The 23,112-nt window shown below is 48.1% G+C and overlaps 3 protein-coding genes and 2 non-coding genes across 17 annotated transcripts in view; 2 read left to right on the plus strand and 3 right to left on the minus strand.

Moving 5' to 3' along the window:
* rps7 (ribosomal protein S7) overlaps window positions 1–23,112 on the minus strand; it is a 37,993-nt gene that overhangs the window by 1,985 nt on the left and 12,896 nt on the right. The window contains exons 1-5 of one of the 2 annotated variants that reach the window (XM_037448774.2): window positions 2,716–2,760; window positions 1,971–2,056; window positions 1,557–1,628; window positions 974–1,117; window positions 123–187 (exon numbers count right to left, since the gene is read on the minus strand). In XM_037448774.2, the coding sequence (XP_037304671.1) occupies window positions 123–187; window positions 974–1,117; window positions 1,557–1,628; window positions 1,971–2,045 (356 nt within the window). In that variant the 5' untranslated portion in view covers window positions 2,046–2,056; window positions 2,716–2,760. Of the gene's footprint in view, window positions 1–122; window positions 188–973; window positions 1,118–1,556; window positions 1,629–1,970; window positions 2,057–2,715; window positions 2,761–23,112 lie in introns of those variants that run through there. The other variant, XM_062559403.1, reaches the window with a different exon arrangement.
* LOC119195434 (small nucleolar RNA SNORA73 family) lies at window positions 520–738 on the minus strand. The gene has a single exon (XR_005114220.2). It is a non-coding gene; the product is annotated as a small nucleolar RNA SNORA73 family (small nucleolar RNA).
* LOC119195429 (small nucleolar RNA SNORA73 family) lies at window positions 1,279–1,497 on the minus strand. The gene has a single exon (XR_005114216.2). It is a non-coding gene; the product is annotated as a small nucleolar RNA SNORA73 family (small nucleolar RNA).
* Window positions 2,825–6,235, plus strand: rnaseh1 (ribonuclease H1). Of its 4 annotated transcripts, none has more exons than XM_037448771.2 (9): window positions 2,825–3,155; window positions 3,242–3,349; window positions 3,955–4,079; window positions 4,287–4,466; window positions 4,620–4,719; window positions 4,822–4,876; window positions 4,975–5,059; window positions 5,371–5,495; window positions 6,029–6,235. In XM_037448771.2, the coding sequence occupies exons 2-9, from the start codon at window positions 3,285–3,287 to the stop codon at window positions 6,119–6,121; spliced, it is 828 nt and encodes a 275-aa protein (XP_037304668.2). In that variant the 5' UTR covers window positions 2,825–3,155; window positions 3,242–3,284; the 3' UTR covers window positions 6,122–6,235. The 4 variants fall into 4 exon arrangements, with proteins under 4 accessions (XP_037304668.2, XP_037304669.2, XP_037304666.2 ...); XM_037448772.2 differs by having other exon boundaries at window positions 3,247–3,349; XM_037448773.2 differs by having other exon boundaries at window positions 2,840–2,858.
* Window positions 21,119–23,112, plus strand: part of myt1la (myelin transcription factor 1-like, a) — a 37,631-nt gene continuing 35,637 nt past the window's right edge. For 2 of the 9 annotated variants that reach the window (XM_037448761.2, XM_037448757.2), the window contains exon 1: window positions 21,119–21,446. The gene's annotated coding sequence lies outside the window, so the exon portion shown is untranslated. The remainder of the gene's footprint in view (window positions 21,447–23,112) is intronic. The other 7 variants (XM_037448759.2, XM_037448758.2, XM_037448754.2 and 4 more) reach the window with 5 other exon arrangements.

Genomic DNA, 23,112 nt, shown 5'->3' on the forward strand with positions numbered 1-23,112 from the left:
CAGGAGCAGTTAATGAATGTGTAAAGACCAGGGACAGGAATATTAAATGTAAATTGTATTAACACAAACGTGACAACCATCCAACACACTTATGGATATTAGTGATGTGAGACACTACTCACCTTCTGGGGCGCTTCTGCTTATTCTTAATGCGGCTTTTCCTGGTGGGTTTGGGCAGAATTCTCCTCTAGAAACACAACAGACTCCTTATTAATCACACGTTCAGATTCACTAACACTTATAATAATCAGTAAACAGAAATAGTTCATAAACCGAAAGCAGCAGGGTAAGACTGATATAACCTGCTGATATTCATGCTCCTCTTAGCTTTACTCGACAGCGTCAAAGACCGCTTGCTTCTTTCTGCATGAAATACATTTCAACAGAAAAGAACTCATAAATATATAGAAAGGGTTGGAGACAGAAAACTGATTTTGTTCACGACTAAATGACAAACTTTAGCAAACCATTAATATCTGACATCAATGTGTCATATCAGTCAAACCCTGAGAGGTGAGAGAATGTGCACTGCATGGTTTAGCCCCCCAGTCACAGCCCAAAGGACTCTGGGAAGATGTAGGAATATGCAGGACGCCCGTCTCCACCGACCAGAGGCCGGGGTCAGAGCTTTGTCTCCGACGCTGTGGAACGGGATTGTACGTCTCAGCTGAGCGCTGCGCTCCCATAACGCCACCAGGACAGAGCCAGGAGAGTGACCTCGCTGGATGACCTCGTCGGGACAACAGGTGAAACACTAAAGATTCATTTCATGTCACTCAATCACAACGACAGATGGCTCAGACTTCCTGAAAGGCAACACTTTGCAGCTAATCAAGAAGCTCAGCATCCAGTGAGCAAATCCATGGGGAGGTCACACATGTGGGCTCAGTGAGACTCTGCCAACATCACTAGTACCCCCCCCCCCCCCCCCCCCGGTGTCAGTAGCTGAAACAGACTGTATCATAGTCCTTACCTGTGCAATGAAGACGACGTGCTTTCCACTGAACTTCTTTTCCAGCTCCCTCACCAGACGCACTTGAATCTTCTGGAAGGACTTCAGCTGAGGAACGGGAACGAAGATGATGATGGCTTTCCTGCTGCCACCAACCTCGATTTCCTATACAGGAAAAAAAAAAGTTAACAAATAAAAACCTTACTACAACCTCAACCACAGGTTTTCTGTGTACATACAGATTTTACGATTAATAAGCTACAGAAAATGACCACAGTTTAGATTAATGCAGAAGATAACAATACTTTTAATGCCCCAACATGAAATAATGTGCACTGCATGGTTTAGCCCCCCAGTCACGGCCCAAAGGACTCTGGGAAGATGTAGGAATATGCAGGACGCCCGTCCCCACCGACCAGAGGTCGGGGTCAGAGCTTTGTCTCCGACGCTGTGGAACGGGATTGTACGTCTCAGCTGAGCGCTGCGCTCCCATAACGCCACCAGGACAGAGCCAGGAGAGTGACCTCGCTGGATGACCTCGTCGGATTGCTTTGTAGAACCGGAACCACGGTGCTTACAATGGGTAACAGACATGTGGTCCTACCTTTGCAGCAGTGATGTTCAGCTCTCTCAGCTGAGCCTTAAGGTCGGAGTTCATCTCCAGCTCGAGTAGAGCCTGAGGGAGAAGAGTCAAGTTTATTTTACACAGCACTGGTTTACTACCACTGAAAAGAAGCAGCAGTGGATTTTATAACAGTTTCAATCTACAGGACTTATTCCTGTACTCAGATGTTCCCATTTATCTCAATTATAGACTTCTTCCCCCAATCGATGTTGTAATTCTGCCAAGTTACAAGTTTCTTCAGCTGCATATATGAAACTACACCTCAATCTGATCAAGGTTTTTAAAATACTTCATCAAAGAATCTGCAGTTCAGAAAGTTCGTAGGTGGGCATCCATCACTCGGCTTGAAGATGTGCGATGTAGAGGCGATAACTCGTGATTAAAAGGTCTTACCTGGGAGATCCCAGACTCAAACTCGTCTGGCTTTTCGCCATTGGGCTTCACTATTTTGGCGCTGGTACTGAACATGGCCGTTGTCTCTGCGAGAAAAGAAACGCAGCGTTACACGGTTAGCCTTCTGCACATGAATCCTGGAGGAGCTAGCTAACGCAGCATGTACTTAAGCTAGGCTAAGCGGCAGCACAATGCTAACCGGGATAACTCGCGTGCATAGCCGATATTGGTACAGCAGACGGTAAAAAAAAATGCGTTACGAGGTGAGATCACAAATCAAAATATTAACTATACTCTCAGCCGGTGACGACAAACTGCAGGTTGAATAAGATACGGCTAGCTGAGGGAGCATTAGCTAGCTTAAATAACTGCAGTTCACCCCTGCTGCCTTTAAGCTTAACAGTTCCGTTACTATCATACACCAGTAACCAATTTAAGATTAAACAGCAGATTTAAGAGCGTTAAATGAACAGCATACGTCCTTCTCCGAGAGAGCGTGACTAGTAAGCGAACACATGTACGGCCTGCTAAGGAACGTTACTCCCCGATACAAGAACACCGTCACCACAGCTCCTCTACTACGCTCAAGTTTGTCAAATAAAACAGCCATCCGTCGCCACAAATGGCACAATCTAAGGTATCAGAGTATTAAGAATTGTTAGGAATGGTTTAAGTAAAGATAAAACGACATTAAAGCACATTATAGGGTAGCAGAGCCAGTCCTCTGAAAAGTAGCACGACTAACCTCTGTCAACGACGGCCAAGGAAGAGGCCGGACCATCGCGAGAGTTGGTTTAATCCAATACGGAAGTCGCATTTTAGTATCGCGAGAACTGTTTGAGTTCACGTTCTGAGGGATAAGAACATCGCGAGAGTTTATGTCGACAGGTGACTGGTTGTCAACATTAGTTATCACTTTATTGACCTTTTCTTCTTTCTTCTTGCTAGACATACCACGCTTTAATCAAACGCTTAACTCCGAACTTAGAAGAATGCAGCAGAGGTTATACTGTTGTTAAAACTATTCTGAATACTTTTTTTAATTTGCCTATTTTTCTCTGAAGCAAGCAAACCAGCTAACGTTAGCTAACCAGCTAGCGCTGGCTTCCATCCCTACACCCCGCCGGTGAACTTGTCCCGTATCTTTAAGGGTTTTATATCAAAACCCGCGCTGACACGTCAGTGGTAAATGTATACTATAGTGTTTTGAGTTACCGTCACGATGTTGCCCACATCCGTGTCGTGATGCTAAGACTGACTGGTCTTTTCAGAGCAGTATCGTTACGCAGGACCGCATGCAGCGCCGCCGACGACATGGCGAAGGGAAAGTTCTTCTACGCCGTGCAGAAGGGATTCAAACCCGGCGTCTACACCTCCTGGTGAGACAGTTTACGTCGCACTGCCCGAACGTGTGTTTGTACGAACACCGAAAGCCCCTGATCCTTTTTTAAAGTGCGTGTCCTCTTTGACGAGAGGAGGTGGACACCATGGAGGTGGACTCCATTCAGACAGCTCGTGTTTTAACGCCTTCTTTGGCCTCTTGGCCAAAAGGCACAACGCATACAAGATTATTTTGAAGTGCGTTGTAGTTAAATGACACCCCCTCAATTCGTCATTGTAGCAGCACACGTTTGACAGCTTCTATTTGACTGATAATGAATTTCCTGCATAACGCTCACCGTGTGGTGGGCGGTGCCAAGCACCTGAAAGCATCGCTGATTGACACATTGATCAAAATACTCCCCACGATTTGTAAAGACTGTTAACATGCTGTGCTACTGCAAACAAGGACACCGAAAAATGGCACATTCTAATTCAGGGTTTTAGTCCAACAAATGTGTATAAAAAGCATCCGGAGCATCGCTACAGATCCAAAATAATCAGCTCTGTATTCACCTGATGAAGAAACCAGCAGCACCTGGAAAGACTTGCACGACTTTCTTCACTTTTTGATCATAGTTCCCCCTTTTTTTATTTTATTTAGGGATGAATGTAAGAGCCAGGTGGACAAATTCCCCGCCGCCTCTTTTAAGAAGTTTGCATCTGAGAAAGATGCCTGGGCGTTCTTCAGAGGGCTCGATCCCGCTCCACTTCCAGAGGTGAAGAAAGGTAAGCTGCTCCGGATAAATACCCCTCCCAAAGAAAACACATTCCAGTGGCTGTAGTTTTTAAATGTCTTTATTTCAGCATCACCCGCTGGCTGTTTAGCGTTGTTGTCTCAGGGTCGCTGAGAAGGCCTCCCATCATGTGGAAGTTCAGCCTCCCACAACATTTTCTGAGTAGATTTGTACACCGGCCTCTGTTTCCCGCCTTCAGCCGCTCAGTGCGTGGAGTCGGCGGCCGCTCTGCTTCCCAGAAGAGGCCCGGAGCCTCTGGAGTACATCCCCATCGGTAGGAAGAGGTGTCACTCCGACGAGGACGCCGAGTCCCGACCCAAACGAGTGAAACCGGCAGAGAGCTCGTCTTCAACGAGCACCGACGGGTTCACCTACATGGGTACGGAATGTGGATTTTACTGAGCTTTGAATCAGGTCTTTCATCCAACTTTAGTAGAAGAACGTAGTGCAAACGGATCACTGTAGCTGCTAGTCAGAACACAAGGTGTCTGTAATGTAAAACATGAGCTCACTTCTGCCTGCCTCTGCGCAGGCGATGCCGTGGTCGTCTACACCGATGGCTGCTGCTCCGGCAACGGACAGAAGGGCGCCCGGGCCGGCATCGGAGTGTACTGGGGCCACGACCACCCGCTGTGAGGAAAACACACCCCCTAAACACACACACACACACACACACCTTAGAAGTGCCAATTCCAACCCGTTCATTCGTCACATTCACCACCGCTTTCCTGCAGAAATGTGGCCGAGCCGCTGCAGGGACGACAGACCAACCAGCGGGCAGAAGTACAGGTGCAGACTCTTTGGGCAACGTTTAGTCGTCATGGAGAGGACGCAGTGTGTTCATGTGTGTGTGTGTGTGTGTGCGTGTGTGTGTGTGTGTGAACCAGGCAGCCTGCAAAGCGCTGGAACAAGCCAAAGAGAACAACATCAAGAAGTTGGTCCTCTACACCGACAGCAAGTTCACCATCAACGGTGAGTCGTGAGGCCTGAGCTGCCCGGAGGGACTCGGGGGGGGGGGGGTGGTCTGATCGCCACGGTTACCGAAGCCAGACGCCTGATCTGCTCCGGAGGAAGTTGCGTTGAAGGTAATGGATCATCCTGTGCAACAAATATGCAGGGCTTGAAGTCACAAGGCGGATGAAAAGAAGTCACATGTCCGTGCTGCGTTGAGTAGTTTGAGCTGTGGTGCTTACGGGGAGGGGCGGATGGGGGGGGGGTTCTTGGGGTTAGGTACCCAGATAACTTCGTGCTGAGCGTTGACGTGTCCACTGTCCTCGCTGCAGGTGTGACCAGCTGGGTGAAGAAGTGGAAGCTGAACGGCTGGCGGCTGAAGTCCGGCGGTCCGATCACCAACAAGGACGACTTTGTGCAGCTGGACCGGCTGAACGGGGAGCTGGAGGTGGTCTGGGTAAATATTATCTGTAGAATAATAATGAAGAAATCACCACATTAACAAGTAACTTTCTTAAAATCAATACAAGTCCCTTTTTGAGGTAAACAACCTGCGTTGTTTTCATGTTTCTCTGCTGTCCTTTTGTGAATAAATGTGTATATTTTTCAGCCTTAAACCCTCAATATTACAGATGTTTATATACTGAGTGAAAATCTTTTGTTTTGTATATTTTTTTATTTTCTTAGATTTTAAGAATCAGCGACACAGTAATAACAAAGCTGAAGAAATCATTGTGTGTCCACAGGGGGGCGCTAGAGGCACGTCAGGGACAATGTAGGCTCTGCCCCCCCCCCCCCCCCCTCCCATCCAAATGACTGTTTAGCCTCCAAGACACATTTTCATTGCTTTCCATAAGTTGGCATTCCGGCAGTGTTTGCCGTGGGAATTATACCCACAATTCATAGCAATGTGACGTTAAGCACCGAGGTTATTGAAAGAGGACAATGTTTTATGTTAAGTGTTGACCCCCCCCCCCCCCCCCCCCCCAGATGCACATCCCGGGCCACGCCGGCTACCGAGGCAACGAGGAGGCCGACCGGCTGTCCAGAGACGGAGCGGCTAAGCATCCGAGGCGCCCGTGAGCTGAGGGAACATCTGCTCTTCTTCTGCTCCATCGGCTGCTTTTATTCGCTTAGTTTCTCTTCTGTTAAATGTTGATTTTTCTGTTCTAAATAAAGTTTCTGCTTTGAAATTCAGTTTTTTTTATTGATGAGCAGAGAGGAGATGAAGTGAAGGAGACAAACGAGGAGAGCAGCTTCTGAAGGAGATGAAGAAGAAACGTTTTTAAAGGAGGAGGATTATGATGATGGGGTGGGCCGTACCATGTGGTACCGTCCAGCAGACCATCTTCCAATCACGTCTTTGCTTTGGGAAGATTATTCTGAAACTAGATGAGGGATCTGATTGCAGTGAAAGGACAGGTGGTCCTTCTAATGAAGATCACTGCAAACGACTTCACAAATGAACATATTCTCACTCAAAGGGGAAAAAGACACGTTGGATACAAATAAACCGTCTCACGCTGGGGGGGGGGGGGGGGGCTGTTCTCTCCGTTAAACACACAATACTCCACAAACAAAAGCTTCCCAGTAATATAAAATCTCTCTTTTGAGATAAATACAACAGTATTTAATATATGAAATGATAATTCTACTGAGTAGAAAGTATTTCTATGGCCCTTTATCACAGTATTTCTAGCTCTCGTCATGGTGTGTGTGTAGTGAAGGAGTACCACACATCGTTAGTTCTACTCAGTAACTTTTATTTCTATGACAGAACGCAGAGGAGTTCATGCGCCCTCCGTCGTGTCCTCCAGTGCATCTCAGTTTGGAGAAGTTGGAGAAGGAAAAGTTCGGAGGCCAAGTGAGACCTGCTGGAGTTGCTCCAATTGATTTTTGTAATGTTCTCTACACAACGAGCTCTGACACATCGCCTCTCAGAGCTGTGTGGTGAGGAGCCGCCGGCGGACGAGGAGCCACATCGGTGACCGCCGCGTGTGAGGAGTCATCCTTCCACTTCCTCCATGAGGACCACAAGTCATCCTGAGACCCGACTGACTGGAACAAGCTTCCAATGAGGAGAGGCTTTAATGGTTCGGATGGAATTTAATTTGTTTGAACTAAAACTTTAAACTTGTGTGAACCAGAGACCAGCATCCTAACTAATGTCCTCTCCTCCTTCTCGTCTCCTCGTCTCCTCCCCTCAGGCTTCTCAGGCTAATCAGAACCGAGAGAGAAGGAGAGATGTTCCACACTCCCCCCTCCTCCCTCGCTCCCTTCCCTCCCTCCTCCTCCCCTCTCCACGCCGTCCTCCTCCCTGTCCTCCTCCCTGTCCTCCTCTCCCTCCTCCTTTTTGTCCTGCTTTCTCTCCTCCTCTCTCTCCTCTGCCTCCTCCTCCCTGTCCTCCTCCTCTCTCCCGGTCGATGGGTCGGTGTCTGTGCTGGTGATGAGCAGGGCGGAGGGCTTGCGGTGTCTCTCAATGACCCCGACCGCTGCCTTACGGCGAGCGTGGGGGGGGGGTGAGTACCGCGACCCCGCCCGAGGCAGCCCAGTCTGACAGAGATAGAGCGCCTCCCGGAGGTCAAAGGTCGCCCTGCTGCAGCTTCACCTCCTCGCTGGCTCAGCCTCGTTAGCGCCTCCTCCTCTGCTGGCATCGGTCCACCGCTGGAGGGGGGAGAGGAGCTCCACCCTCCCCGCTCGGGCACAGCGGGCGGAGGATGCGGGCGACGTCACTGCAGGCCGAGGCCCCCGGACGTTCTGTCTGCGAGCATGTGACCTCCGTCCACGGGGTCCACAGGTCGAGGTCAGAGGTCAAAGTTCTGCTTTCTGTGTGTCTCATCACTGGAAAGGGAAACCACTGGAGCACATCTGGATGAACAGAGTGGAGTCTCGTTTCCATGACAGCTGCCTGCATCTGGCTCTGAAAGCACCTCCTCCGCCTCCTCCGCCAGCTTTGCTGTGTGTCTCAATTAACTCAGAGGTCAGAGGGCACCTGGTGCTCGTTAGGAAACCACCACCTTCACCTTTGGAACTGATCTCTTCATTCGTTAAAAATCAGACTATTGAACAAAACACTCATGAAACAGTGAAATCTTCCCCTACTTCCTTCCTTGCACGAGTTGTTCATGATATTTGTCACGGAGCCGGTGTGGTGGTTCCGCCTGTGTGCTCACAGAAGAAGGTTCTGGGTTCCTTCCCGTGTGGAGTCTGCATCTTGTGCCTCTCAGTTTAGGGCTGAAGGAGAAGGTCCTCCTTGCATCTGCTGCGCTGCCACTCGTCTGGTGGATGGAGCTTGTTGCTGGGCGGGGTCGGCGGCCTCGCCACCTCTCTGGACTCCTCCCCTCCCAACCCATCGGCGGGGGGGCCATCGGGCGGCCTGGCGGTTTCCCGTCATCGGGGGCTTCGTTATCTCGATGTGCGTCTCGAACCAGAAGACCCACGGATCAATCCGTGCTCTCTCTCCCCGCGGCCAATCACAGCTTCTCTCCACGAAGACGAAATCAACTAAATCAAAAACAGTCAGAAAGTAGCACTCGTTTTGGAGATCTATTGATCCTATTGATTATGGGAAAGAGGGGACGGGGTGTCTGTGGTTTTTTAAGTTATTGTTTGTTTTGGTTGAGTTTGATCACTGCGGGAAACACGGGGCTCATTGATTTTATCCCAACAAATCCCTTAAAAAGAGCGACATTAACAATCATTTAATGGAGGACTGTGTGTTTGTTTATTTATAGTCCACGTCCCATAGAAGTCTATGAGAAAATGACCCTACTCCCCACTGACCAGCAGGGGGCGACTCCTCTGGTCCCATAGAAGTCTATGAGAAAATGACCCTACTCCCCACTGACCAGCAGGGGGCGACTCCTCTGGTCCCATAGAAGTCTATGAGAAAATGACCCTACTCCCCACTGACCAGCAGGGGGCGACTCCTCTGGTCCCATAGAAGTCTATGAGAAAATGACTCTACTCCCCACTGACCAGCAGGGGGCGACTCCTCTGGTCCCATAGAAGTCTTTGAGAAAATGACCCTACTCCCCATTAACCAGCAGGGGGCGACTCCTCTGGTCCCATAGAAGTCTATGAGAAAATGACTCTACTCCCCACTGACCAGCAGGGGGCGACTCCTCTGGTCCCATAGAAGTCTATGAGAAAATGACCCTACTCCCCATTAACCAGCAGGGGGCGACTCCTCTGGTCCCATAGAAGTCTATGAGGAAATGACCCTACTCCCCATTAACCAGCAGGGGGCGACTCCTCTGGTCCCATAGAAGTCTATGAGGAAATGACCCTACTCCCCATTAACCAGCAGGGGGCGACTTCTCTGGCCCCATAGAAGTCTATCGTTTTGTCGTCACTATGAAATGGGAGTCTCTCTCACATGGCCTTAACGTGGCAGGCGACAGTGTCATGTGACATGAATAATGGCAGCTGAGCAGGGTCCTGTGAGTCTCTGCTGACTCACTCGTGTCATTACATCTAAAATAAAACGGGGGGGGGATCTTCCTTCAGCTGAAACGTTTGGGCCCCCTGCAGACCTCGGGGGCCCTGAAGCGAGGCCAAGGTCGGCGGGTCGGAGGCACCTCGGTGCCATCCATCAGCTGCCAGAGCTCTAATTATGCAGCAGAGTCCTAACCAAGCGTGAGATGTCGTTACACAGCCGGAGCTCCAGAGGAGATGGAGTCTGCCTGTGTGCCTGTGTGTGTGTGTGTGTGTGTGTGTGTGATGTAGGGTCAGGTACAGTTAGGTAAGTTAAATATGAACTGGGTGCATTTAGGTCACGTTGCATAACTGTTGATGAGTTTCTTGTGTTTTGTTCAACAGGAAGTGGAGTGGAGAGAATAAAAGATTATCATAAAGGAAATGGCTGACTGCGACATCGACCCGAAATCCTTCCACCTCCTCCACCTCCTCCACCCAAACGGACTCACACACTTCCCTTTTAATTGCTGCGCTCGGTGTATGAACTCTGCACCGATCCTCATTACGGGGAAGAGGTGAATTGTGGGTAGAGTCTGCGGGTGGCTCTGCGGCCCGCTGTGCGCGCTGATGAGAGGATGAAGGAGGTGGTGGAGGGAACCGAAGCAGGAAGGATGGAGGCTGATGGAGGAGAAACAATGAAATATGAGTCAGAGAGGCATCACATGACCAGGTCACGTGTGCTGAACAGCGTAAGAAAAGATGAATCTTTATTGTGTCACAAACTACTTTGAATAATGATAAAACATATTCTAAATACTGCTGTAATCGAAAAGGATTGTGATTGGAATAATGATAACAATCACGGTTTAATACTCAGTTTGGTGATAAAGGCGTGTGAGGGAATGTCTGACCTTTAACCTTCAGTCCAGAGCCGTGTGACCTTCGAGGAGTTTTGAGCTGCCCGCCGGCGCTGAGGCCGGGGGCCTGACTCCCACAACGCTCGGCGCCTCGGTCCACGCGTCCGGGCCGTTGGCGGCCGCGCGGCGCCATGCGACGCCCACCAGCATCGCATCCGAGAAAGAACATCTGCGCCCCCCCTTTCTTTTCTTTTTGAGGAAGCGGAATGACGGGCAGCGAGCGGCGTGCTGCCGCCGCATCTCTTGATTACAGGCGGCGGCGAGCGGCCCGCTGAGAGCCGCCACGGGCCAACCGGCATCTGCATATTTCTACATAAATTAGCAGGCTTTTTGGCTCATTTCTTCACTCGTATCTGGCTCCCATCAAGTGTTTCACATGGTTTGCTTCGGGGGGGGGGGGGGGGGGGTCCTTTGTGAATCAGTCCGCTGTTAATAGGAGGGGTTATTATTCCGTGGGCGAGTCGTAACCGGCTCAGAGACGAGAAATACCCGCGGTTTTAGATCTGCTCTCTGAGAGACCTTTGGTTTCTGTGTGAAAGCTCCTCAGAATCCTCCCACTGGCTTCTGTTTGCCATCCGCGCTGCATTCAAGGCCACGAGGGAAGGGAGACGCTGGCAGGCGCCGTGGGTTGGGCTTCAGCGACTCTGAAAGTGGTTGTGGCGAGGGATGGGGCGTGCTCGGGGTGCTGAGCGAGGGGCGCCCCGAGAGAACAGCGAGCACACGAGTCAACATCCTGAGACACGTTCAGCAGCTTCTCTCGTCTTCAAGTAAGTAAGTGAAACCAGCAGGGGGCGACTCCTCTGCTCCCATAGACGTCTATGAGGAAATGACTCTACTTCTGTGTAGTGACCAGCAGGGGGCGACTCCTCTGCTCCCATAGACGTCTATGAGGAAATGACTCTACTTCTGTGTAGTGACCAGCAGGGGGCGACTCCTCTGTCCCATAGACGTCTATGAGGAAATGACTCTACTTCTGTGTAGTGACCAGCAGGGGGCGACTCCTCTGCTCCCATAGACGTCTATGAGGAAATGACTCTACTTCTGTGTAGTGACCAGCAGGGGGCGACTCCTCTGCTCCCATAGACGTCTATGAGGAAATGACTCTACTTCTGTGTAGTGACCAGCAGGGGGCGACTCCTCTGCTCCCATAGACGTCTATGAGGAAATGACTCTACTTCTGTGTAGTGACCAGCAGGGGGCGACTCCTCTGCTCCCATAGACGTCTATGAGGAAATGACTCTACTTCTGTGTAGTGACCAGCAGGGGGCGACTCCTCTGTCCCATAGACGTCTATGAGGAAATGACTCTACTTCTGTGTAGTGACCAGCAGGGGGCGACTCCTCTGCTCCCATAGACGTCTATGAGGAAATGACTCTACTTCTGTGTAGTGACCAGCAGGGGGCGACTCCTCTGCTCCCATAGACGTCTATGAGGAAATGACTCTACTTCTGTGTAGTGACCAGCAGGGGGCGACTCCTCTGCTCCCATAGACGTCTATGAGGAAATGACTCTACTTCTGTGTAGTGACCAGCAGGGGGCGACTCCTCTGCTCCCATAGACGTCTATGAGGAAATGACTCTACTTCTGTGTAGTGACCAGCAGGGGGCGACTCCTCTGCTCCCATAGACGTCTATGAGGAAATGACTCTACTTCTGTGTAGTGACCAGCAGGGGGCGACTCCTCTGTCCCATAGACGTCTATGAGGAAATGACTCTACTTCTGTGTAGTGACCAGCAGGGGGCGACTCCTCTGCTCCCATAGACGTCTATGAGGAAATGACTCTACTTCTGTGTAGTGACCAGCAGGGGGCGACTCCTCTGCTCCCATAGACGTCTATGAGGAAATGACTCTACTTCTGTGTAGTGACCAGCAGGGGGCGACTCCTCTGCTCCCATAGACGTCTATGAGGAAATGACTCTACTTCTGTGTAGTGACCAGCAGGGGGCGACTCCTCTGCTCCCATAGACGTCTATGAGGAAATGACTCTACTTCTGTGTAGTGACCAGCAGGGGGCGACTCCTCTGTCCCATAGACGTCTATGAGGAAATGACTCTACTTCTGTGTAGTGACCAGCAGGGGGCGACTCCTCTGCTCCCATAGACGTCTATGAGGAAATGACTCTACTTCTGTGTAGTGACCAGCAGGGGGCGACTCCTCTGCTCCCATAGACGTCTATGAGGAAATGACTCTACTTCTGTGTAGTGACCAGCAGGGGGCGACTCCTCTGCTCCCATAGACGTCTATGAGGAAATGACTCTACTTCTGTGTAGTGACCAGCAGGGGGCGACTCCTCTGCTCCCATAGACGTCTATGAGGAAATGACTCTACTTCTGTGTAGTGACCAGCAGGGGGCGACTCCTCTGCTCCCATAGACGTCTATGAGGAAATGAATTTCTTTTTGGTTTAAGATTTGAGGGGACGGTTGCAAAAACAAATATGAAACTGGTTTGGATGCAGCTGCAGTAACCAAATTACAAAGAGATCTACATCTTCCAATACGGATCATCAGTGATCATCAGGAACTATCAGGGATCTAAAAGTTGGATCCGGTCCGATCCGAACGCTTTACGATGCGTTGCACCGCTGAGCGAGCGTTTTAATTATGCAGAAACACTTCCAAGGGGCTTCGATGCTTTATGCTGGTAATCCTAATCAGACGTGTGGGTGCTGCGATATTGTTTCTCCTGGTTCTCCTCCGGATGGGCAGACAGCTCCGTCTCTCAGCTGCATTAAATGTTAATCAGCCTCCTGCAGACTCAGCTGCTCTCCTTCGGCTCCTCGGCTCTTAATTCAGCTCCGAATCTCCTCCTCATTCTTTATGCAGAATCAGCCTGAACCCCCTCCCCACCTCCCCCCCCCCGAGAAGAACCTGCAGAGAGACCCGCCGCCTGAAGACGAGGTAGATAGGCGCAAAGCTATTTTTAGAGTCTGTCCTGGAGGCGCCACCAGAGGAAGGGGCACCATGGGTTCATCCTCTGGGGAGCACAAACGCCGCCAATTCATTTTTATGGTAATTCTCCCCCTGTTGCTGCTGAATTCAGATGGAAACTTAGTCTCCAGAGAAGAGTTTAAAGGGTAAAAATGATTAAGGTTCATCCTCTGGGGAGCCGCTGCACATTTCATGCCTTTTTGGGTCCGTTGTGCGCTCCTTTGTGCTTCTTCGTCCTGAAGCTCATCAACGCTTTGGAATTTCAGCTCGTTACATGAATATAGTTTTTTCACAGGAAATACATTTTTTATGGTTTGGATCAAAATGATTAAAGTAGTTACAGGACAAATAAATGAACAAAACACCTGTTTTTGTTTGACCAATTGTGTATTTCTACCACTTCCTGGTTCAGGATTAAGTGAGACATCAACAAATCACAGCGCACTAGTTTACAGAACTATGATTGAGAGGGATTATACCCAAAATATATGCAAATATTATTCATAATACAATATAATGTCTATGTGTCTAATAGTCAAACTTTAAACCTGCAAAGTAGTAATAACACATAAATGTAGGCGAGTAAAAGGCAGAACATTTAACACATAGTAACAGTAGCAGAAAGTAAGTAAGTGTGTGTGTGTGAGAGTGTGTGTGTGTGTGTGTGTGTGTGTGTGTGTGTGTGTAGACGTGTGTGTAGACGTGTGTGTGTGTGTGTGTGTGTGTAGACGTGTGTGTAGACGTGTGTGTGTGTGTGTGTGTAGACGTGTGTGTAGACGTGTGTGTGTGTGAGTGACATGAGGCCTGTTTCCACGGCGACAACAGAGCGAATGTATGTATAGCATGACTCAAAAAGGTGTGAACAGGTAGTAGAAATAAATGAATAAATAATAGACATAAAATAAACTTAAAGTAAAGCCCAGTGATTATTTTATCTTTATTAGACAGAAGAGTCAGTGACGTCACAAACAGACAATAATAACAGAGAAATTAGACTTTGACCTGAAGTTACCACTTAAAAAGCTTCCCTCTTCCTGTTGGCGGCGATGGCACCGGCCTCTGATTGGCGGCTCGTGTCTTGGACACGCCCCCTCGCTCTCCTCCAGGAGATAGGAAGTGACCTACATAGCGCGGCGGCTCCTTCGCCTCGACTGCTGTTTGCATTTCAAAGGCCGATTAATAATTCACACGCACACGACTCCCGAACCCCCCCCCCATTCACCCCCCCCCCCCTCCATCTGAGCATCGAACGCAGGGCCCACCGCAACATGACAGGCCTCAATAACGTTATCACTCAAACATGCAGGGAGGGGCTGTGAGGAGGAGATGTTCATGCCTGAGGCACCAACCCAGAGAAACCACAGGGTGAAACTTCCTTTCTGGAGGAAGAGGAGAAGAAGAAGAAGAGGAGTTTACGAGGAGGAGGCAGGAGCACAGAGTGAGGGGAAGGATGAGAGGAGGAAACACGGAACAGGAGGATGAGGAGAGGAAAGGAAGAAACTGGAGGAAAGGACAGAAATGAGTGAAGAGGAGAGGAGGAAACAAGGAACATAGGATCAAGGGAAGAAAACATGACAAACATTGATGACACGAGAAAGAGGAGAAAGACGGAGTTTGTGTTTACTTTACCCAGGATGCACTGCAGTGTGAGAAACACACTCTGTGTTTGCAGGAGATTGGGATGTGTGTGTGTGTGTGTGTGTGTGTGTGTGTGTTTGGCAGCTGAATAACCTACAGAGAGGACATCACTGCAACACACACAGACACACACACGCCGTTATTACAACAATGAGAATGTTTTCGTCCAAGTTTTCAAAGCGTACAGATGGTAACTAAAGAATCAGATGTTTCCTGATGTTGAGGACCAAAGGAAAGGAGGGAAGATGAAAGGAAAGGAAAGGACAAAGGAAAGAGGAAGCTTTTCTTCTATCGGTCCGTCCCGACACCGTCAGTGTGTGAGAGAGTCAGGACCAGAATATCAAGCAGGTGAGACACCCGGGATGTCCACAGTCTGTCCCAGAACACACACACACACACACACACACACACACACACACACACACACACACTCGTGTAATCCGCCAAATTAGGAAACACACAAGTAGAGTTTGGTCATGTGACAATATGAGAGAGTGAGTAAACTGATTGACTAAATATACATAAGAATATGTGATTGTGTGATTTGGGGTTTGTGCGGATTGTAGCACAATAACAATGATAAACCATTGCAGATCAGGTAAATAATCCAAAAATATTAATTTCAACTGAACAAGAAAAAGGTCAGTGGGAAAGAACAATATCACAAGTGAAATAAAGCAGCGTGAAAAGTGAGAATAACTTGTTTTAGTGTTGCCATGCAAACTGAAGTTACCTACTTGGTGTGCAGGAGGGTTCTGGTGGTGCTATAGCAACGTCACACTCCTGCTAATTATCTGCCTGGAAAAAGATAAATATAGGTGATTGCAGAAGGATAAGGCCGGCCGTATATTTCTGTTTCCCTCCTGTCGCTCTTTGCTCATGTCTGCAGAAGCAAACCTGTGAAAAATAAAGGTTTTCTGCAAAACGGGAGTCAAAATTCTTTTGTGGGGACTATTTTTCCTGCAGCAGATTCACGGGGAGTATTTTTGGGGACTGAATCAAATAAAATATTCAACCATCTTTTGCTGAAGTATTTCAGGTGGGGTGAAGGTGGGGTAACCTTTTTTGGTAAGATGCGATGTGAACGGCTTCATGAGGACACGTTGCCATGGTAACGAAGGAACATGTCACTCAGCGCGACAGTGAGTCCCGTCGATGTGTTTTAATGGAGCTGAGTGGCTCGGAGGAGGAGGCGATACAGTACGATAGCGTCACGGGTTCCTTTCCACGAAATATATGCAAGGACACACACAGCTATAGTGGGAGACCATAAAAGCCAACCCACCTGGTAATGGTGCACCAGGGTACACGGAGGGTCCAGCGTACTGGTGCTTATTGGGGAGGATATTGGTGTACTGGGAGGTGAACGGCGGTATATGAGGTATAGCGCTGTAATCAGCTCTCTGCAGGAGGGAAACCAGTGGAGCTTATTAGCTTCTGCAGAGAGAGAGAGAGAGAGAGAGGCTGGTATTGTTTGAAACACAACATTTCTAATCCTGTGCATCGAGGAGCTTTAGGCTTCCACAAACACACACACACACATTATCGTATTTCTGTCCTTGTGAGGACCCTCGTCTAACACAAAGCATCGTCTAGCCTCTTAACAATATTTAATGGAACCTAACAATAGCTTTAACCCCTCAAACGGCCTTTTGGAGGAACGAGTGGGGGGGCAACATGTCCGTACTTATAGTGAGACCCAGGTTGTGGTTCCCTGCTGAGCACCACCTGACGTAGCGTACAGGCCTCTCAGCACCATGAGCTTGTTCTTTCTCACGATTAATTCACATTTGTTTACTTTCAACTGATGTTTTTGTCACAGCTGTTTTCACACAGAATTTAAGGTGTTTTTCCCAGAAATCCAGTGAATTTCTATCGAGCTTCTGTACTGAGAACAAAAGCATAAACCGATTACGTTGAGGATAACTGAAACTTTATTGATCCTCCCAGACCCCCTGATTCTTTCCTTACCTTTCACAATAAAAGCCAGAGATATAAACACTGCGCCACGGTTTTTGAGAACTCAAACTCACTTATTAGCATTTTGCTGAAAGGAATCTCAATAAATGTTGTTTAACAGTGTACCTCACACAGGCTGTTGGATGCTGATCTGCGTCTGAAGAAGTGCTGCCAGTTCTTTTTATATTCCCAGGTGAGTGTTTTGCATCTTTGTGGGGTTTATTTGTAACTTTATGATTCTTAAGGCAGAGTTGGTGAAACCAAATGTTGGGTTGTTTTTAGCTGAGCTGAATCTGTAGCTGGAGTTACATATTTAAAGAAAACATCATCTTTTTTATAACCCCAAACGAGATGTGTTGCTTACTGGTGGAGACCAAAAACAGAGCTACAAGATAGAGAATTATAGAATAATATTGGACCCATCGGTTAGTGCAGGTTGAAGGCATAAACCCCAAATCAGTCCTCATAAATATAGAAGTATGAGATCACACACACACACACAAACACACACACACACACACACACACACACACACGTCTGGCTAAAGTCGCTTCCGCTGCTTTCTCTGCAGCGAGACCACACAAACAGACCAGCTGAAAGCCTGTCCAATCTATGTGTGTTTGGATTTGTGTGTGTGTGTCTGTGTGTAGACATCAACAATAACAACAACAAAGCCTCTGGTTCACTGTCGCTTGCCTGCCGTCTAAGCCGAGGATTTACAACACACACACACACACACACACACACACACACACACACACACACACACACACACACACACACACACACACACAACAACTGACAAAACTATATTTTAGAGAATTCTCCAACAACCTGAGAAAGTTACTGAGCTTTTAAATAAAAAAAGAGAAAAGAATCAATAGAAAGTTGCATATCGGAATAAACTAAATGTGACATTATCTGCTGTGCTTCTGTTTCTCTGCTGCAGCTTTCCTGGCTCTGCGTCTGGAGGGTTGCAGGAGGGCAAAGTGCAGCAGCTCGCCGCCCATGCATGCAGCCGAGGGGAAGGCGCTCGACGGCAGCCATCTTTGCGCGTCTTATCTGCCTTCCATACGCCCCCCTGCAGGCCAGGCTCAGCCCCGCTGTAATTGACTTTCTCCCACTGAGCCCGGTGGAGGCTCCGGGCTGCAGAGCTGCACTGAAAAACCTATTACACACTGCTGCACACCTACACACTGCAGACCTATAGAGGGAGGGAGGGGGGCAGGGGGAGGGGGGTCTCATCCAGAGAAGTCGACATCGCGTGTCTGTTGGTTCAGATCCAATCTGGTAGGAACGACTGAAATCTGACTAACCAGCTCAGGTTGGTAGGCGGATTTGCGTGTGTGTGTGTGTGTGTGTGTGTGTGTGTGAGAAGGTGTCAATGGGCTCAGACCAAAACGGGCTTGCAGAGGCTTGAACGTTGGGTTTCTGTGATCCCAGTGAAGGAGGGCGAGGTCACCTCACTGATCCCATGACAAACCTGTGTGTCTCAGGACATTCGGAACACGTCTGAGGCCGTTTCCACCAGCAGCTTGGTGTCACATGACTCCGTGCAGAGAGGAGAGAGGTTTTATAAAACCGTGTTTTTCTTTTTCTCGATTGAAAAGGTGCTGTACAGATGAACTAAAGCCCCGGTTCAACTCTGCAAATCCTTTCAAACTTTGTCTAAACTCCAAATACAAGCTGATGTAAAATAGTAAAATGTACTACAAAAGACATGGGAGGCCGAGGACAGCACCGGAACGAGGTCATAAATAATAATTCATCTTTGTTTCTACGGAAGAATTTCTTCAACACATTGAAGTGGAAGTGCTCGAAAAGACACGAGGACATAAATGAGGTTCATGTCCCCAGTTTGACCTCAACACGCGGGACACTGCTTTAAATCTGTAGGATTCTTCCTCACAGCAATCACACTTTTTTTGGTGATGCATTTTCGAATAAAACTCTTTGAAAATAACGTGACGACTTTAATCAGTCAAACTTTACTTTTACTTGTTGCTCAAACTGACTGAGCGAAATATGGATTTGTGGGGTTTTAGGCTTGAATCTCTGACTGAACTCTGAGAGAGAGAGAGAGAGAGAGAGAGAGAGAGAGAGACCTATGGTTCTTGTCTCACTGGCTATGTTTTATTGAAGCGTGACCCTAACTAGGTCACCCTGCTCTACCTCTCTCTCCCTCGCTGTCTCCGTGTCCCCGGATCACTCCCGTCGGCCGTGAGAGAGACGGAGAGAAGAAGAAGAGAGGAAGAGGGACACGGCAGGAGGGCTGGAAGGAGGATGAAGAGGAAAGGGAAGGAGGAAGGTGGAGGACAAAATGAAGAAGACAAAAGATGGATGGAGGGTTAAAATATGATGGAAAAGAGGTGAAAAAGGGGAAAGGGGAGGGAAATAGAGACCAGATGGGGGGGAAGGAGGAAGGAGTGGGTGAGGGAAACGATTTGTAATGTTCCCGCTATGGTCCTTTGTAATGAACCTGTCAATCATTCAGGTGTGAGAAAACTCAATCTTTTCTGTGCAGCCATCGTTTTCCTCTTCACCTTTGTTGACCACATCTGCACCTTCAGACCAGAAACCACTGAACCAAAGAAAGTAAGTCACTGAAAGTTTATTTAAAGCCCATTAACGCCCAGTATTCATTATTCAATGAACTATTTATTCACAAGTGCAGAGTGAGTGTGAGACAATTACTGTAGAGAGACCATCATTTCCTCATAGACGTCTATGGGAGCAGAGGAGGTGCCCCCTGCTGGTCACTACACAGAAGTAGAGTAATTTCCTCATAGACGTCTATGGGAGCAGAGGAGTCGCCCCCTGCTGGTCACTACACAGAAGTAGAGTCATTTCCTCATAGACGTCTATGGGAACAGAGGAGTCGCCCCCTGCTGGTCACTACACAGAAGTAGAGTCATTTCCTCATAGACGTCTATGGGAGCAGAGGAGTCGCCCCCTGCTGGTCACTACACAGAAGTAGAGTCATTTCCTCATAGACGTCTATGGGAGCAGAGGAGTCGCCCCCTGCTGGTCACTACACAGAAGTAGAGTCATTTCCTCATAGACGTCTATGGGAGCAGAGGAGTCGCCCCCTGCTGGTCACTACACAGAAGTAGAGTCATTTCCTCATAGACGTCTATGGGAGCAGAGGAGGTGCCCCCTGCTGGTCACTACACAGAAGTAGAGTAATTTCCTCATAGACGTCTATGGGAGCAGAGGAGTCGCCCCCTGCTGGTCACTACACAGAAGTAGAGTCATTTCCTCATAGACGTCTATGGGAACAGAGGAGTCGCCCCCTGCTGGTCACTACACAGAAGTAGAGTCATTTCCTCATAGACGTCTATGGGAGCAGAGGAGTCGCCCCCTGCTGGTCACTACACAGAAGTAGAGTCATTTCCTCATAGACGTCTATGGGAGCAGAGGAGTCGCCCCCTGCTGGTCACTACACAGAAGTAGAGTCATTTCCTCATAGACGTCTATGGGAGCAGAGGAGTCGCCCCCTGCTGGTCACTACACAGAAGTAGAGTCATTTCCTCATAGACGTCTATGGGAGCAGAGGAGTCGCCCCCTGCTGGTCACTACACAGAATGCAGCTTTAATGCACTTTCTCATCCGCTTTGCTCTGCAGAACCGGAGTTTGCTGCAGACACTGAACAGACACACGGGAGGGGTTTCCTTAACGAAGTAAAGATGAAAATGTACTTATGGGCCTCCTAACACACGGGAATGATGATAATAAAGTTACAGTCCAAATTAGAGTCTGACTGCTTTGTTACACGCAGCCGAACAAAGAAAATTACACACTGATGCATTTCAATGCCTGTAGAGACTTTTGTCTGTGTGTGTGTGTGTGTGTGTGTGTGTGTGTCTGTGTGTGTGTGTGTGTGTGTGTGTGTGTGAGAGATCTGGTCGGCGGGGTGGAAAATCAAAACAACACCCAGAGACTGACTGCAGGGCCGACACACACATACACACACACACACACACACACACACACACACACACAGATTGGAATTAATTCAGAAAGAGGCACAGAGGATGAGAGAGAGAGAGAGAGAGAGAGAGAGAATAAATGCATTGCCCTCCTTGGAGAGCGTGCATGCGCGCACCCTGCAGCTGGCTCTCTGTCGGGCGCGTCGCCGGGATTTGCGTGCGCGAACGTGAGCAATAATAAATAAATAAATAAACGAGGGGAAAGGAAGAGGAGGAAGTAAGGAGAGAGAGAGAGGGGGGGGGGAGAGAGGGTGAGGTTCTCCCTCTTCTACTGCTGCAGTGTCTGATTCTCCCTCCACCATCTCATCATCCCACCATCATCCTCCTCCTCTCCCTCCTGTCTGTCTGCCCTCCCCCTTCCTCCTCCTCTTCCTCCTCCCACCGCCTCCATCCAGTGGAGGCACGGCGACAAAAGAGAGAGAGAGAGAGAGAGAGAGAGAGAGAGAGAGGGAGAGAGAGAGAGGGAGGGAAGGAGGCTGCAGACTTTCCGGCAGAGAGGAAGAGGAGAGGAGGAAGAAGAGACAGAGGCAGCGGACTCTCCATCTTCGCCATTCCAGTACGTGTTTCCCTTTTCTTTCCTTCTTGCTGTGACGCGGTCTCCGCTCTGTGCGTCGCGCTGTTTTGCGCCTTTCTGCTGCGCATTCTAGTCTCCGGTCACCTCTGGCGCGCACGCAGCGTGTCAGTCTGCGTGCGCGTTGACAGTCGGCTGTTTTATTATAAATAGCAGCGTGTCTGCGATGCCAGGGACGTCGTGTGCTTCAGGAGCAATCTAGTGTCCAGATGTCATCGCATTACGCTCTGACATGTTTTCATATACGTCGCAGTGTTCTCATCAAGCTCTTTGTCTCCCTCACTTTAATATTCATTATTCCACATTCCTTCAGTGAGCTGCTGCTCGTGACCTTATGACACCTTTGGGTTGTGTTTATGCTCATGTTCCATTATCAAAGTCACAAATGATTTGTTGGCTTGTTACTCCATAATATCTGATGGTACCCAGTGATATATATATATATATATATATATATATATATATATATATATATATATATATATATATATATATATATATATATATAAGCTCCTCCTGTGAGACCCTGTAAAGTGACTCGTTAGTGACTCAGTGGCACCTTTTCATTAAGTTGGCATCCTCTGTTCAAACATTTTATTTTATACAAGGAGCGTTTATTGTCAGTGTCTAAGGAACATAAGTGATAGAAATCTAATTAATTAGTTTGAGTCTTTAGAAAAGAACACTTGGACGTGGAGTACGACTTGTAAACTTTATTGTCTACAAGCAGGATACAAAACACGTGAGAAAATACATTTATTTGTATTATTAGTGGTAGGAAGCAGCATTTCTGGGGAACCTACAAAAACACGATGCCAAGAATGATTTGATTTTAAAAAAAAAAGGAATAAAAAAATCTAAAATAAATGAGCGACAACATAAAAAAAAAAACAAAGATTCTATAATATTTTATGAAATATTCTACATAAACAGGAACAGCGTGAATCTGACAGCCGTCGTGTTCCTGCTCTTTATTTTGCCTTCAGGTGCTTGATTAAAAAAAAGTTCCTAAATATAAATGTCATAAATGTAACATGAACCTACAGCCACAAAGACCACCAAGAAGAAAGTTCCACCGTTTCCCCCAAGCTCCTGATGCGGTTCTGATGCAGTTCTGATGCAGTTTTTAATGCGGTTCTGATGCGGTTTTTAATGCGGTTCTGATGCAGTTTTTAATGCGGTTCTGATGCGGTTCTGATGCGGTTCTGATGCGGTTTTTAATGCGGTTCTGATGCAGTTTTTAATGCGGTTCTGATGCAGTTTTTAATGCGGTTCTGATGCGGTTCTGGTGCAGTTTTTAATGCAGTTCTGATGCGGTTCTGCGTGAATAATTGGAACTTTATTCCTGGCTCTGTGACTTGAGGTGAATGAAAAGAGGATTTATTTCACAGACCACACTGGGAATGTTTTATTGTTGTTTAGTTTTAGAAATAAAGCGCGCAGCTCATTTCCTGAGATGTGAATTTACTTTCCTCTTTTTTCTAAGAGCAACAGTGTGGAAATAACTTGATATTTATTATTTCAATCCAAGCAACAGCAGATCAAGGAGACGCTTTGAACAACCTAAATGATGAACATTCTTTTTATAATCCTGATTTACAGAATATCATCAAACAGAATCAATATCGTTCTGTCTTTATATTAAGATATT

The sequence above is a fragment of the Pungitius pungitius genome, chromosome 20 (assembly GCF_949316345.1).
Source record: "Pungitius pungitius chromosome 20, fPunPun2.1, whole genome shotgun sequence".
Lineage (NCBI taxonomy): Eukaryota > Metazoa > Chordata > Actinopteri > Perciformes > Gasterosteidae > Pungitius > Pungitius pungitius.